At 47.0% G+C, this 17,579-nt stretch overlaps 2 protein-coding genes across 2 annotated transcripts in view; one reads left to right on the top strand and one right to left on the bottom strand.

Annotated features, from left to right (window-relative positions):
- LOC310684737 (phospholipase A2 inhibitor gamma subunit B-like) overlaps positions 1 to 17,579 on the top strand; it is a 179,614-nt gene that overhangs the window by 31,719 nt on the left and 130,316 nt on the right. Inside the window, exon 6 of the mRNA XM_083456240.1 lies at positions 2,283 to 2,455. Within this exon, the coding sequence (XP_083312366.1) occupies positions 2,283 to 2,446 (164 nt within the window). The 3' untranslated portion in view covers positions 2,447 to 2,455. The remainder of the gene's footprint in view (positions 1 to 2,282; positions 2,456 to 17,579) is intronic.
- The window catches only part of LOC310684686 (phospholipase A2 inhibitor NAI-like), a 118,790-nt gene that overhangs the window by 100,891 nt on the left and 320 nt on the right, over positions 1 to 17,579 (bottom strand). The window lies entirely within an intron of this gene.

Below are 17,579 nucleotides of genomic sequence, written 5' to 3'. Positions count from 1 at the left end.
TAGTAGTAGTAGTAGTTGTTCCTCCTCCTCCTCCTCATCCTCCTCCTCCTAACAGTAGCAGCAGCTGCAACTACAATACTACAATCTCTTTCTTATTTTTGACAATAATTTTTATTGAATGATTTTATGTTACAGAAAACATTATAACCACACTACCACAAAATATAATTGAGAAAGAAAAATTACATACACCAATATTTTGTTTGTTATTTGTTATTTACCATCTTATTTCCTCCCAAACAATTCCATACAAAACACACACCCGCACAAACACACACACACAATAATAATAATAATAATAATAATAATAATAAATAATAGTGATAATAATGAAAATCATTTCCCCCCTCTTTTATCTTACAAAATCTTTTCTTCAATCTTGACTTCCTGTCAAGTCCCTTCACATATATGTTATCTTACAATTGAATATACACAAAGTAGTAAACCTTTCTATATAGATTTTCCAATACATTCAGAAAACATAATAAATCCTTAATTGTTGTCCACCTACTTATACTTTCTTTGTCACTCAAATGCTAGCACGGAGTCAAAACTATTATTGTATTTTTGAACATATCTTCTATAACCATCCCATTTTTCCGCAAATTTTTGCTTTGAGTTTTCTCTGAGTTTGCTAGTCAATTGAACCATCTCCTCAAATTCCTGTAATTTAATTTGCCAGTCTATTATTTTTGGAGCCTCCTGATCTTTCCATCCCTTGGCTACGAGTATTCAAGCTGCTGCAGCTGCATACAAGAGTATCTCTCTTCAATTTTTTGGGATCTCTTTATCTAAAATACTTAATAGAAATACCTCCAGTTTTTTAGTAAAAGTTATCCCCATCATCTTTTTTAATTCATCATATATTTCCCCCCCAAAAAAGTCTTAATCTTTTCACACATCCACCACATGTGGATCATGTCACTGTTATTTCCTTCACATCTCCAACAAGCATTCACCAAATTTTTATACATTCTTTATAATCTGGAAGGAGTGAGGTGCCACCTATGGGCCATTTTCATCATGTTCTCTCTTATGTTATAGCTGGCTGTAAATTTCAAATTTACATTCCATAAGTTTTCCCAATCTTTTAGCATAATTGGATGGCCCACATCTTGGGCCCACTTTATCATTGAAGCCTTAACCTCCTCATCCATTACTTTGTAGTCTAAAAGAAGTCTATACATTTTTGCGATTATTTTGGCTTTACTATTCAGTAGTTCTTTTTCAAATCTTGAAGGCTCCTTTTCAAAACCTATCTGCTTGTCCTGTCTGAACACTTCATTCACCTGGAAATAATCTAACCAACTAGAAAAGTGATCTTTTATTTTCTCGTAACTTATCAGTATTTATTGACCCTCCTCTTCCCTTAATATTGTGTTATACGTTATCCAGTTCTCTTTGATGTTTTTTCTTTTTTCTTTTTAACAGCGATTGCTACTAGTGGAGAGTTCCATCTTGGGGTTTTCTGTTCCAAATATCTTTTGTATTTTTCCAATACCATCTATATGGCATTTAGTGTTATATGATTTGAAAAGTTCCTATGTGCCTTTATTTTCCTGTAAGTAAGATAGCCATGCCACCCAAAACAGGTCTCATGACCTTCTAGTTCTAAAATATCCCAATTTTTTAATGTACACCCATCTTTCAACCAGAGAAGACATGAGGCTTCGTAAAATAACTTCCAATCCGGTAACCCGTAGCCACCTCTTTCTACAGTATCTATTAATATCTTATGCTTTACTCTTGGTCTTTTACCCTTCCACAAAAATTTAGAAATTTCTTTTTGCCACTTGTCAATACTGCTGGTCTTTCCTATAATTGGAATCGTTTGGAATAGAAAGAGTAGCTTCGGTAAAGCTATCATTTTAATTACCGAAATAAGGCCCAAGAATGATAAATTTAACTTAGTCCATGTCTCCAACTGTCTTTTGATATCTTTCCAACAATTGGTATAATTATCTTCATATAAGTTAAAATTCTTTGGTGTTAACTATACTCCTAAATACTTAATTTTGGGGTAGACTTTAATTTGTATTATATTTTCTAGTTCTGCTTTTTCATCTGGGGACAGATTTTTAACTAATAGTTTTGTCTTATATTAATTCAGTTTAAATAGCAGCTACAACAACAATCTCATGATGTGATTCTGGTATGCTTTTTATACTTGAGCAATACAGTTAATAACAATTAAAATGTTCCTATTCTGTATCTTCTGCACACACAAACTCATCCCTTACAACGCAGGTGTTCATTTGACAATGTCTCTTTCTTTTTACTAGATGACAGTTCAGCTCCTGATGAGATTTATAAAGGCTGTGCCAGCCCATCTCTTTGTGACATGGCCAGGAAATCCCTGTATAATGAATACTTTTCGGGCACTATGACTGAAGCACGATGCTATGATACACTGCCTTCCTCAGAACAGCTCAACTTTGAAGGGTAGTTAGGAGATGTCTTCTTCCTTTTGGATTCCACCATTTGCTGCAGTAGTGGAGGTGGAGGTTGCTTGCCTGGTGGTGGGAGTGCAGAGCGACTGGGATTCACAGGACTCCTGAGTCCTCTCTTTGGCATTTTGTGGAGGGTGAATGGAATGCACAGAATAGAAAAGCTAAAGTAGGAGTGTGGGGTTTGGGGCCTCTGACTCATGATAATGTGGTATATGGGTTAAAATTTCATTTGTTCATAAACGAAATAAATTGGTGTGGCAAATGAATCCTTGTGTGTGAGCATTTATCAAATTAAGAATATTTTGAAGTGGCAACAGCAAAGAACAGTGTCTTTAGAAGTAACCAAATAGTGGGTAACACTATTAAAAGGACAGCTATCTATCAAAATGCAGCTGATTTTGGGCTATCGTAGCTGCTTTTCTGGCAATTTGCCATGCAGCACTAGGCAGCCAGAGGAGATTACCGCTATCTGGCAGAACTCTGGAGAGCCATTGAGAGACTCAGGAGATAGGAACAATATCTTTGCACCACTAACCCCGTCCTCGTCCAAAATATAGCTATGGCAAATGTGTCCCTATACCTCTGTCCCAATTAGAGAGATTGATTGGTTGGTTGAAATGAGTCCCCACGGTGTCTTTAGAAAGGGGGGGGGGGTGACTGCTTGGGCTGTGCAATATTCAGCCCTACTAGGAAGGCCCTGATTCCATCTGTTGTTATGAGGCCTATCCTGCTATAGCAGATAAGGGAGGAGCCATGATTGCTTCAAGAACAGTGCCATATGGTAGTCTCAGGCTATGTCAGAATCCTACATTGACTCTCTTGTGGTGTGGTCCAATGCAAGAACGCATTGTATACTAGTATACTAGTCAATATACTCGTCAATGATCTCTGGCAGGCTAGGGACAAAGGTGAAAGCTGGTTCCTAGTTCTGCTGGATCTCTCAGTGGCTGAGGTAACCTTCTGGATTGTCTGGAGGAGTTGGGAGTTGGGGGCACTGCGGTGCCCAGAAAATGGTGTTGGGGAGGAGTGTTCAAACTCCTTGCCGCTCAGGACTCTGTCCCCCTCCCATGCTTTTTAACATCTATATGAAGTCACTGGGAGAGATCATCAGGTGGTTGGGGCTGGGTGTTCATCAATATGAAGATTATACCCACCTCTACCCTTCCTTTAAATCAGAACCAGTTAAGGCAATGAACATCCTATGTAAGTGGCTGGAGGCTGGATGGATGGTGATTCACGGATTGCGATTGAATGCTGACAAGACAGAAGCTGTCCATGGAGGCACAGGTCAATTCTGTTTCTAGGAAAGGTGTCTACCAGCTCCATCTGGTACACCGGCTGAGACCCTACTGCCTGCATGCTGTCTTGCCAGAGTAGTACATTATCTGGCAGTCTCTTGCTTGTATTATTACAATGTGCTCTACTTGGAACTAGCCTTGAAGGTGACTTTGAAACCATCACTAATCCAGAATGCAGTTGCCATACTGGTTAATGGTAGTGGCCACTAGGACCATATGACACCAGTCCTAAAGGATCTACACTGGCTCCTGGTATATTTCTGAGCACAATTCAAAGTGTTGTTGCTGACTTTTAAAGCCCTACACAGCTTCAGTCCTGCATACTTGAAGGAGCATCTTCACCCCCATTGTTCATGATGCTAAGATCCAGCTCTGAGGGCCTTCTGGTGGTTCCCTCACTGCAAGAAGCGTAGTTACAGGGTACCAGGCCTTCTTGGCAGTAGTGCCCTTCTTGTGGGACACTCTCCCATCAGATGTCAAGGTAATTATTAGCTACATAACTTATAGAGAGAAATCTTTGCTCTGCGCTCCTCCCAGCTGTCATTCCTCCTCTGGTGACTGCTATGAATGCATGACCTAACTGCCTGCCTCCAGGCACTGTGGTGGTCTGCAATGGACTCCCAAATAGCTGGGTGGATGTTGCCAGTCATCATGTCATGTTTGTAGACATATTTGTAACCCACAGTTCGTCTGCCAATGGGTCTGGTGCCTGAAGTCAGCTACCTGTAGAGCATATCTTTAGGGCCATCCTACCATCTTCCATTCTCTTGGAATGACCAAGCCAGTGCAGGATCTTTGAATGAAATAATCTGTATTTGTGTTAGCCATTGGCCATAGCAACAAAACAACAATGTGACATACAAGGAATAGAAATAAAAAGTCGTTTATATAAAACACACTTTAGGGTCCTGAGTCAGCAGCCAAATAGTGGACCTAATTCTGATTGCCCCAGCTAAAAACCTAGCAACCTTTGCTGGCTTCTGCTCATCTCGATCTGCCAAGAGAAAGGACACTGTGGCAGTGGTTGGGCAACCCAGAATGGACAGTAAAAGAGAATCTTTGTGATTCTGTCCTGCCATGTGATGCCCAAAAATCTCCCTGACACAGCACTTGTGGAAGGCATTGAGGTGTGGCTCTTGGTGGTTGTAAATTGCCCACAACACACATTAATAAAGCAGCATGTTCAACGTGCAAGGCTAGTAGACCTTCAATTTGGTATTGGTCATAAGTATCACATTCTCCCACACCCTTTTGGAGAGGTGAGCCATTGCTGTAGCTGGCCTGCCAATACACTTGCCCATTGATGGAAAACTTGGTGGTAATGGTAAAACCCAGGTAGGAAAAAAAAATCTGTCACCCCATGGATGTCTGAGTGCTGTGAAAACAATGAAACAAAAAAATAGATTCATCTTCACTTAATTAGCCTCCATATATGTTTTGAAGGATACATTTTGTAAAATGATTGAACACTACCGAATTGAACATGTGAACTTGGCTGACTCTAGCGATACAAGGATATATTTCATCCTTATACAAGGACATATTTTAAAACAGTACCAGTATGAATATTAAGAGAAGAAATGAAACTTTCACCACAGTTGAGCAACATGTGGCCTATGGGCCTCATGCCAGCCACAACAGGTTGCCTATGTCCCATGCCTGTGGATTCACTCCTTGTCCTGTGTTGGTAATTGTGCTTCCCTCAGCTGGCCAAGGAGCTGTTTCCCAAGGCTGATGAGCACAATTTTCATTGTAAGCAAGGTGGAAGCCTTTCCTGGTGCACCTTTCTCCCCATAGCCCTCATGCTCTCCTGATCAACCCAACAGCTATTTGTAGGGCTGATGGGAGCACACTTACCATCACCAATAATGTGGGCTTTGTGTGGAAGTATGTGACGCACTTCTGAAATTGCACTGTGTAGTTCAATTCCCATCTGCTTGGTAAGAATTAAGAACCACACAGCCAGATATCTGGGCAACAGGGATGGGGGAGATAGAAGAGGGAGGTGTATATATTTGCATGCATCTTTCAATCCATCAATGTTTGTGGATCTTGAAAACCAACAAGACTGCTTTATGATGGGACTTCCAAAATCCCATTCTGCACCTCGCTGCCCAACTGATAGGTGGGGAAGGGGGAAATATGATGGGATGTCAGGTTACTTCCAATCTCAGTATGTTGAGGTGGAAGAAGTGTGTGAAAGTGCATATGTGAGTATGAATGTGAATAAGGCTGTGTATCTGTCAATTTCTGAGTTTATTTGTGTGTGAGAGAAGAGAGAGGTTTGTGTGGGTGTGCGTGCAGCCCCCGACCTGTGGGAATTAGAACTTACAGAGTTATGCGGATGTGAACCCAGGTTGTTTGACCCTTTAATCAGATCCTCTTTCCCTCCTATAAAAACTGTACAAGGCACTCTCTTTTAAAGTTTAAATAACAAATAATGTTTACTTACTTTGCCTGCACTTGCAGATTAAAATATACCATTCAGGTACATGCTACTTAGGGACGTGGGTGGCACTGTGGGTTAAACCACAGAGCCTAGGACTTGCCTATCAGAAGGTCGGTGGTTCGAATCCCTGCGACAGGGTGAGCTCCCGTTGCTCGGTCCCTGCTCCTGTCAACCTAGCAGTTTGAAAGCACGTCAAAGTGCAAGTAGATAAATAGGTACCGCTCCGGCGGGAAGGTAAACGGCGTTTCCATGCGCTGCTCTGGTTCGCCAGAAGCGGCTTAGTCATGCTGGCCACATGACCCGGAAGCTGTACGCCGGCTCCCTCAGCCAATAAAGTAAGATGAGCGCCGCAACCCCAGAGTCAGCCACGACTGGACCTAATGGTCATGGGTCCCTTTACCTTTTACATGCTACTTAATTTGCAAGTACATTTTGCATACCTTTGTATCTAAGATAAATATTGTTACAGACTGACTACCTCTGAGGCAAACAGTTCAGCTGCTCTCACACAAAAGATGGTGTCAGGGGTTCAGGAGCAGAGGCACAGGAAAGGGAGGAAATGGAGAGCGAGGGGGAGGAGTCCGAAGGAAATGTCAGCGATGACAGCGGTCCGAGGTCTCTGAGTCTTTCCAGCGAATCGGAAGATTCACAGAAAGGGGCTCCCATGGTCAGGGCAAGGGGGGTGCCTAGGGGGACACCCCAGGAAGAAGGGGACTCAGAGAGCAGCAGTTGGAAATCAGGACCAGCGTCCACACCAGAGTGCAGTAGGGGGGAGGAGTCCCAGGCATCGGGATCAGGAGGCGCGCTGCCAGCAGGAGGACAGGAGGCAGTACTGGCCACGCCTACATCGGGGAGCGAGGAAACGGTCGAGAGGAAGGTTGAAGGCTGGGTGCGCGCGCCAAGTTCAAATGTACAGGAGGGCGGCGCAGTTGGCAGCCCGGATAGGGAGCCAGGTCCCAAAGCCCGCCGGAGAGAGAGGGAGGAGTCAGGGGGGTCAACGTCTGCGTCGGAAGAATCCAGGAAGGAAGGGACCCCGGGGGGTAGCAGGACCCAGAGGAGAAAGGAGAGACGGAAGAGGTGGAGTAAGGCTAGAATCTTAAACTGGTGTACAGGGGGAGGAGATTCAGATGGAGCTTCGCCGGTCTAAACCCTAGACGTAGAGCTGGGGCGCTCCGGCTTGAAAATGGAAACTGTACTTCAATAAAGACTTTTGTACATTACTACCGGTTAGCGTTGGTCCTCTGTGAGCTGGGACCTGGAGCCAGCTCTGACAGTAAGCTCCATCTCTAAGAAAAATTTTGCACCAAGAACCTCGTAACGTGAGGGAGAGCGAGGGAAGAGGATTGGTGCTTCGCGAGCTCACAAAAGTCAGGCAAGATGACGACAGAACAGCAACTAGCAGAACTGCAAAATGCAGTGACACAACTCAACGCGGAGGTACGTGCGTCCAGGAAAAGGGAGGAGGAAGCAACTGCCGCCTACAGGGATCTCCAAGCCAGGTTGGAAATGCTTGACAAGCAGGGACAAACGCAACCCAAATCAGAAGGGATCGGGCTGGGGAGAAGAGGAGGCAGTCTTGTATCTCATTTCGATGGGAATTTACAGCAGTACCCTAACTTCCGAGCAGACCTGCTGTTTGCATTGGAACTGCTGGAGAAAGACTTTAGAGATGAGCAAGAGAAAGTGGGGTTTATCTTGTCCCATTTGCATGGGGAAGCTAAAGCATGGCTGCGTAATTTGTGGAGAGACAAAGATCCGGCGCTCCAAAATGGGAATGCTTTCCTTAAAGCGATGGATTCGTGTTTTTTATCAAAGATAGACATCGATATCGCCAGAAAAGACATACATGGGCTCAAACAAGGTAGAGCCAGTGTGAGGCAGTACCATGCTCGCTTTTTTGGATTAGTCCATGCGCTGGAATGGGAGAAGGATTCTGCTCCCGTCAGAGACCTTTTTTGGGAAGGCTTGAATGCAAATGTGAAAGATGAGATTGCAAGGGGGGAGAGGCCAAAGAGCACTCAGCAGGTGGTCCAGCGGGCGCTGGAGATTGGGGTGCGTCTGGAAGAACGTCCATGGAACAGAGAAGAAGGACGTTGGGGACGTACGCCAGGGAGAGCACCTCCCCTCTTTCCCAAGGATGCAGCGCGTGCGCAATCCACACCTCCGCAGGGAGGGGGAGAGGAACCGATGGAGATTGGAGGCGCCAGGGCTCAGTCAGCTACCAGAGCCCTAACACCGGGAGCAGTCAAAGCGAAGCCTCCTAGAGGGAACAGGAAGTGCTACATCTGCGACAGTGCTCAGCACATGGCGAAAGAGTGTCCCCAGAGGCTCCACAAGCACACTGCAGCCTCAGCAACAGTAACAGACGGAACTCAGCAGAGAGAACCACAACAGGGAAACGACAGAGTCTGGCTGGAGGAAGAGGCACTGGGGTCCAGCCAGACAAGTCAGTGAAGCAATCCCCAGAAATTTTGCAGCCCACAGACCCCCTCCCGCCCAAACCAGTGGTGCAGCTCACAGCATCGCTCCAACTACCTAATGGACTCACTATGGAAGTGCCGATTACCATTGACTCTGGCAGCAACGCAGACTTCATAGGACTGGATTTCATTCAACAGCACAACATAGCACTACTGCCAGCCACGCTGCCTCTGAAGGTTGTCACGGTGGATGGCAGGGAATTGCTGGGGGGGCAGGTGGTGCAGCAAACACCTCCGATGGTGATGCAAATTGGGAATCACCGAGAAGTCATCAGCTTCAATGTCACCCAACTGTCGGACACGCCTGTAGTATTGGGCATGAGTTGGCTGCACAGGCATAGCCCAGCATTGGCGTGGTACCAGCGCCAACTGACCTTCGGCTCATCCTATTGTGCGGAACATTGCATTCTGCCTAGCCCGGAAGGGGAAGAGGATGACCCGCAGCTGCAATTAGGCACGCTGCAAGCAGTGCCACTCAAGTACGCAGCGTTTTTGGAGGTTTTCTGCGAGAAAGAAGCGGACAAGCTGCCTCCCCACAGGCCCTATGACTGCAAGATTGACCTCCTGCCTGGGGCGACGCTGCCAACCGGGAAACTGTATTCCATGTCTGGAGACGAGATGCAGGAACTCAGGGAGTTCATAGACCTCAACTTGAAGCGCGGTTTCATCCGGGAGTCGAAGGCAGTGGGGGGCAGTCCTGTATTCTTTGTGAAGAAGAAGGACACGCCCCAAAAAAGACTTGTGGTAGACTTCAGAATTTTAAATTCCAAAACCAAGCCCACGGCCTTTCCCATGCCCAAAATAGACGACCTGCTCGCAACGGTGAGGAAAGGACGCGTTTTCACAAAGTTGGATCTGCGAGGGGCGTACAACCTGATTCGCATACGGGAGGGCGACGAGTGGAAGACTGCCATGTTCACGCCCCTGGGCACCTATGAATACAGAGTTATGCCCTTTGGATTACAAAATGGCTCCCACTGTTTTCAAGCCTTCATGCATCACGTACTGGCGGGTCTCCTCTACAAGAAATGCGTCTGCTTCCTGGACGACATCCTGATATTCTCCGAATCAGAGGAGACCCACGAGGGAGATGTCAAGGAAGTTCTGCAGAGACTGCAGGAGCATAGGTTGTACGCCAAGCTGGAGAAGTGCCAGTTCGACGTGAAGGAGGTAGATTTCCTGGGCTACAAGTTGTCGGACAAGGGGCTCGCCATGGACAGCGCCAAGGTTCGCGCAGTGTTGGACTGGAAGAGCCCGCGCAATCGGAAGGAGGTCCAGCGGTTTGTCGGTTTCGCCAACTTTTACCGCAAGTTCATTAAGGGGTTCGCGATGCAGACAGCGGCCATTACCGACACGCTCAGCTCCAAGAAGAAGAAGTTCATCTGGACGGAGCAAGCGGAGCAGTCCTTTCAGCAACTCAAGCGTCTCTTCTCGTCCGAAGAGCAGCTACTGCATGTGAATCCCAGCAGACCGATGAGAGTTGAAACGGACGCCTCAGACAGAGCCGTGGGAGCAGTACTGTTGCAGCAAGACCCGCATGGGGACTGGAGACCGTGTGCCTTCTACTCCAGGAAGCTCAGCAAGTCAGAGCAGAACTACACCATCTGGGACAGGGAGTTGCTGGCCATTCATGCAGCATTCAAGGCGTGGCGGCACTTCCTCATCGGAGCCAGACACACAGTGCAGGTCCGCACGGATCATAAGAACCTGGAGTACTGGCGCACGGCAAGGTTCCTGAACCAGAGGCACATACGGTGGGCGGAGTTCTTTGCGGATTTCGACTTCAGGATAGAGTACATCCCAGGAGACAACAACATCATGGCGGATGCACTGTCCAGAAAGCCGCAATACCTCGAAGAGGCGGCACCAGCAGCGGCCAAGCACATTTTCGCACCAAAAGCGTGGGCGTGCGCTTCAGCAACAGTGGACCTAGATGCTGTACGTCGAGCGCTGCAGGAGGACCCCTTCGCACGAGCCAAGATGGAGGAGGTGCACAGGGGCACGGAGAAGAACGGCGAGTTCCAGATACGCGACGGATTGCTCATCCGCAGAGGGGCCCTCTACGTACCGGGAGACGACCACCGCGCGAAAGTACTGCAGCAGTTGCACGACGCACCCACCGCCGGGCACTTTGGCAAAGAGAAGACGGTAGAATTAGTAGCCAGAGATTTTTGGTGGCCCAAGATGCAGGGGGAAGTCGCGGATTACGTCTCGAGGTGCGACACCTGCCAAAGGGCCAAGTCGGTGCACAAACCGCCGGCGGGACTACTCGAACCGCTGCAGACACCGCTCGAACCGTGGGAGAGGGTGGCACTGGACTTTGTCACGGATTTACCCAGCTCGAGGGGCAAGACGGCAGTGCCAGTGGTGGTGGACATGTTCACCAAAATGGCCCACTTCATTCCGTGCGCGAAGGTGGCCACGGCGGAACAGACAGCCAAACTGTTCATAGACCACGTGTTCAGGGTTCACGGTCTGCCACGGTCTATCCTGTCCGACCGGGGGCGACAGTTCATCTCGAACTTCTGGCAGAAGCTGATGGGTTTCCTGAACGTCAAGATCAACCTAGCGTCGGCAAGACACCCGCAGACCAACGGACAAGCGGAGCGAGTCAACGCCGTCATGCAGCAATACCTGAGATGCTACGCAAATCAGCAGCCAGCAACATGGGTGGACTACCTGCCGCTCGCTGAGTTCGCCTACAACAACACGAAGCACGTATCCACGGGGGTGACACCGTTCTTCGCCAACAACGGGAGGCATCCCAGAACCTTCCCGGGATTAGAGAGACTGGGGGAGGGGGAGCCACAGTCAGCGGAAGCCTTAGCGTCAGAGTTGCAGGAGGTTCACGAACAGCTTCGGAGGCAGTTAGAACTAGCAAAGCACGCATACAAACTACAGGCTGACAAGCACAGAAGGGTTGGGGAAGACATACAGGTGGGAGACTGGGTTTGGTTGGCAGCCCAGGCAGTGCCGACCAGATCGTTAGCGAAGAAGAAGCTCGGACATAAGCAGCTAGGACCTTACCAAGTCGAGGCACAGGTCAATCCAGTGGCCTTCCGGTTGACACTTCCGGAGGGATCCAGAATGCACCCAGTGTTCCATAGATCAGTGCTCACGCCCTACAAAGCACCTCACAGATTTCAGGAGCCGGGCACGGCACCAGACCCGCTCAGGGAGAAGCCCACAAGGAGGGGGTCGCCAAGAGGGGAACCCATCAACGAGGTCACAGAGATTTTAGACTTGAGATGGGGGGAAGAGGGAGTAGAATATTTTCTCGCCAGAGAAGGTACCCCGGCCAGCGCCAACCGTTGGGTGCCGGACTATGCCTTGGACGAGCCTCTTCTCAAGGAAGAGTTTCATGCCTTGTTCCCACACAGGCCCATGCCAGCCGCGTATTTCGACGACTGGCTTTTCACACCCACACTTTCAGCCAGCACGTTCCAGGGGTTCACCTCGGACGAAGAACCGGCACTAGGAACACGTTCCCCGGAGGGATCGCCCTCGGGGTCTGCCTCAGACCGCTCTTATTGGTGGGACGATCGACCAGAGGAGAGTGGAGCAGGAAGTTGCTGGGGGGTCCTTGGCAGGCAACGGCCCCAGAGGTGACCGGGGGAGAGACGGACATGGACGTGTTGGGGGAGGACCTTGGGTTCGAGCATGGCGGCACAGAGATGGAAGCAGAGGAAATCGAGGTCGGCGAGAGCACGGAGGACGAGCCGGACTATTCCGGCTGTATGCACACCAAGGGGGACGAACTGTATCCGCCATTCACCCCCACAACGACGGAGCACCCAGCACCCACACCTGAAGGAGGGGAGGGGGGAAGGGGGGGCTTTGAGGGGGGATGGATGTCAGGGGTTCAGGAGCAGAGGCACAGGAAAGGGAGGAAATGGAGAGCGAGGGGGAGGAGTCCGAAGGAAATGTCAGCGATGGCAGCGGTCCGAGGTCTCTGAGTCTTTCCAGCGAATCGGAAGATTCACAGAAAGGGGCTCCCATGGTCAGGGCAAGGGGGGTGCCTAGGGGGACACCCCAGGAAGAAGGGGACTCAGAGAGCAGCAGTTGGAAATCAGGACCAGCGTCCACACCAGAGTGCAGTAGGGGGGAGGAGTCCCAGGCATCGGGATCAGGAGGCGTGCTGCCAGCAGGAGGACAGGAGGCAGTACTGGCCACGCCTACATCGGGGAGCGAGGAAACGGTCGAGAGGAAGGTTGAAGGCTGGGTGCGCGCGCCAAGTTCAAATGTACAGGAGGGCGGCGCAGTTGGCAGCCCGGATAGGGAGCCAGGTCCCAAAGCCCGCCGGAGAGAGAGGGAGGAGTCAGGGGGGTCAACGTCTGCGTCGGAAGAATCCAGGAAGGAAGGGACCCCGGGGGGTAGCAGGACCCAGAGGAGAAAGGAGAGACGGAAGAGGTGGAGTAAGGCTAGAATCTTAAACTGGTGTACAGGGGGAGGAGATTCAGATGGAGCTTCGCCGGTCTAAACCCTAGACGTAGAGCTGGGGCGCTCCGGCTTGAAAATGGAAACTGTACTTCAATAAAGACTTTTGTACATTACTACCAGTTAGCGTTGGTCCTCTGTGAGCTGGGACCTGGAGCCAGCTCTGACAGATGGTTAATAAGTACCACTGCGGTACCATAACTGCCTCACATAACTGCCTCACATGTATGACATGTCTGGATTGGGGGATTGCATCCAACAAAGGCTGAGATCATGGCCATATTTCTACTGTGAATGTTGATGCCATTTCTCAAAGAATGAGCTGCTCAATGGAGAGGCACTGTTTCCTCCTCTCTCCTCACAGCAGTGGCAACTCTCTTCTGTCATAGTGCTTTTGACCTTGGAAACCCTGTTGAGATGAGTTGCAGTATTGCCAAAGGCATTTGCTTTATTCGTTACACCAATGTCTTTTTAGGTGAGTATAAGGTTTTTCTGTCTAAGTAAAATTGGTCGTTTGGCATTTTATTGATTTATTGCAATGCATTGTACATATGTATAAAATTGCTTTTAATTTATTGTAGTTTCTCAGTTTTGTATATGTGTGTGTGTGTGTGTGTGTGATGCCCAAAAATCTCCCTGACACAGCACATGTGGAAGGTATTGAGGTGTGGCTCTTGGTGGGTGTCAATTGCCCACCACACATTAGTAAAGCAGCATGCACAATGTGCAAGGCTAGTAGACTTTCAACTTGGTATTGGATGTAAATATCACATTCTCCCACACCCTTCTAGAGAGGCGAGTCATTGCTGTAGCTGGTTTGCTGATACACTTACCCATTGATGGAGAACTTGGTGGTTATTGTAAAACCCAGGAAGAAGAAAAAACTATCACCCCAAGCATTTTATTGATTTATTGCAATGCATTGTAGATATGTATAAAATTGCTTTTTAATTTATTGTAGTTTCTCAGTTGTGTGTGTGTGTGTGTGTACAAGCACAGGGGTGCCAACTTGAATAAAATGTTAAGTAGGCCCAGGTAAGCTCCACCCCACAAAATCAATCACAAGATGCGCTACACACAGGAGAAGCAGCAGTGACAAACATTGACATCGCAGTACTGCAGCACAACTCACCCATTACTATGTACAACTCCTTGTCTATTCATTTCTGTTGTGACTATAATGTATAATACATATCTTACACACATACAATACACATTCATATAGTTTTAATTTGTAAACGACATGGAGACTGTGGATCCAGAGCAGATGCTTCTGTTCATACGCCCATGTGGGGGCAAGGGGCCACAGCATTCCCCAGGTGCAATACAATGGGAGTATTACCCCATGATGTTGGTCAAGTACCCCCTCTTTCCATTTCTCTCAGAAATGTAAGTTATTCCAGTAGGGGCCAGTATACAATCTATACTGAGCCTACGACAGAGAAATTCACAGCATTAGCACCCCAAAAGGGTCTTCTTTCTCCCTTAGTCACAGTCTTGGATTCAAACACACATCCTCTGTACATCAAGCAAATTTTGTAAATGCTCAGCTAAAGCCATTAGAATTGTTAAACTTGGCAACAGTGTGTACACTTTGTGACCGGTTTCCAAACATTTGTGTTAGATTAAGACTACTAATAACCATTGCAGGAACATTAGCTTCTGTAGACAGGTCATTTGGCAAACTTCAGCTAATTAAGAATTATTTATGGTCTTAATGTCTCAGAAACATCTTGTGGATTTGGCCAGGCTAGGTATTGCACCCACCATTGCCAGAACAATTAGTTTTCATGCTATGATTTAAAAGATTTCACAAAATAGGCCAGAAAAGTTGTTTTTCTAAAGTAAATTGGATGTATATCTATCTATCTGTCTATCTATCATCTAGCTAGCTAGCTAGCTATCATCTATATCTATCTATCTATCTATCTATCTATCTATCTATCTATCTATCTATCTATCTATCTATCATCTATCTATCATCTATCTATCTATCTATCTATCTATCTATCTATCTATCTTCTATCATCTATCATCTATCATCTATCTATCTATCTATCATCTATCTATCTATCATCTATCTATCATCTGTCTATCTATATCTATCATCTATCATCTTACTAATACTACTGTTATATGATTATGTAGTGGTTAAGAGCGGTAGCCCCCTAATCTGGGGAACCGGCTTCACGTCTCCGCTCCTCCACATGCAGCTGCTGGGTGACCTTGCGTTAGTCACACTTCTTTGAAGTCTCTCAGCCTCACTCACCTCACAGAGTGTTTGTTGTGGGGGAGGAAGGGAAAGGAGAATGTTAGCCACTTTGAGACTCCTTCGGGTAGTGATAAAGCGGGATATCAAATCCAAACTCTGCAATATAAAAAGAGGTTTCAGCGTGAATTCTTTCTCCTTATCTGTATTGTAGATGTTCAAATCAAATAGGCTTTCTTATCTCTGATCTCTGTGCCTGGAGACGATCAGTCTGGACATGTATCCACAGCAGTGACCAGAGGAGGAATGACCACTGAGATGACCACAGAAAGAAGGAATGCCATGGTATTCCTGCATCACCACAACCAGACACCTTGAACTCACCCAGCAGCAACAAAACATTTCTCTCCCTTATCAGTCTCTACATCCACAGCAAGCGCTGTAACTCTCCAGTGGCTTGACTTCACCCCTGAAGGCACACTCTTTCCTTGTGTGGTGCCAGTGTGGTGTAGTGGTTAAGAGCGGTAGTCACGTAATCTGGGTAACCGGGTTCGCGTCTCCGCTCCTCCACATGCAGCTGCTGGGTGACCTTGGGCCAGTCACAGTCTCTCAGCCCCACTCACCTCACAGAGTGTTTGTTGTGGGGGAGGAAGGGAAAGGAGAATGTTAGCCGCTTTGAGACTCCTTAAAGGGAGTGAAAGGCGGGATATCAAATCCAAACTCTTCTTCTTCTTCTTCGTCTCCTGAGACAGACAGTTGCCAATTTATTTAAATTTATTTATCTTTATTAGGGTATATATATTATAGTAGGAGCAGAAATCCATAAATGCAGAAGATTAGCAGAGCCTTCCACGCTATCCCTCTCCCATCTTTCACAACCTTTCTACCTTAAAGCCGACAGCTCGTGGCATAGAACCATAGTGGATAAAAACAGAAGGGAGAGAGCCCAAAATAAATTGTGTACCACTGAAAATAATAATCTCAGAGGCCCTGCCTCTCCACCTGGAGATGCACAAGGCCAAAAAATTGAGGTGTGTCTCCTGGTAGCTGTAAGTTACTCGTAACTTACTTTCATATAGCAATGGGCTCAACATGCGAGCATAGCAGACCTTCAACTTGATACTGCTCATAAGTATCATATTTTCCCACATCCTGTTGGAGAGGTGAGCAATTGTTGTAGCTGCCTTGGCAACATGCTTGTCCAGTTCAGCGCTGATGGAGAGCTTGCTGGTTGTAGTGAAACCCAGGTAGAAAAAATCTTTTATAACGGCAAGCATATGTGAGTGCCATGAGGATAACAAAACAAAAATATGATTCATCCTCACTGAATTAGCCTCCCAAATATGTTTTGCAGGATACATTCTTTGAATGATTGAATATTACAAAAATGAACGTGGAAGGTCACTTGGTGAAATTAAATCAAAAGGAGAACAATACCAGTTGTTTCTTAGCCCTGCTTATGAAATGGAATGGAAGATGCAGTTGGTAGAAGATCATGTCAATCCAAAAGCACATTTCATTAATTTCAACACTGAACTTTGTGTTCCAATGAAACATTCTATACAATTTCTAATTTCATCATTGGCCACCCCTCACTGGACCAGTTCTTCCCACCTCTACTCCCAGGCCTCCCCGCTTTGGCCTATAAGTTCCCCCCACATCAGCCTCATCTTCCACAAGTCACTTGCTGGCTTGTTGTGAGTCTTCCTAAGTTCCTTCTTTACCCACAAGGAAAAATCCATAAGATGCCACAAAAAGAAAAAAAGTCTGTTTGTTGAATCTCAAAGAGAGGGGGAAAAAAGTGGAAGGACAAAAGCCTCCCCCATCAGAAATACAAAAATGGCGCAGTTCACTTCTTTGTATCCCGTTCCAATACTCCACAGAGAAGTAGAGAGGGGGGTTATGAACTTCAAAGAGCAAAGGCACACCTAATTCCTCCCAAACTCCTTTTAAACTTCCTCCAAATTAAAGTAAAGAAACAGTATTTTCCCTCTTAGTATCTTCTGTCTCTCTTCGCAGGCTATAATTGACAAGTCAGTAGTTTTAAAGTCGGTCACTGCCAATTGCGCAGATCTTTTTAAAAACGAAAGTAAAGAGCTTTCGGAGTCTTCTCCCCCCCCCCCCCCACGTTTCCCACTGACTCACTGATAAGAGCTGTTGATTTACTTTCCAAACGACTCTCCCCCTTTTCTCTATCTTTATAATCCTTATACTCCTTATAAGTCCTTTAAAAGGCAGTCAAATAAATTCTCAGTT

Source organism: Podarcis tiliguerta (genome assembly GCF_965153285.1).
Source record: "Podarcis tiliguerta genome assembly, chromosome: 8".
Taxonomy (NCBI): Eukaryota; Metazoa; Chordata; class Lepidosauria; order Squamata; family Lacertidae; genus Podarcis; species Podarcis tiliguerta.
Note: the sequence above shows the minus strand (reverse complement) of the source record. Positions and strands in the feature narration are given on the sequence as shown.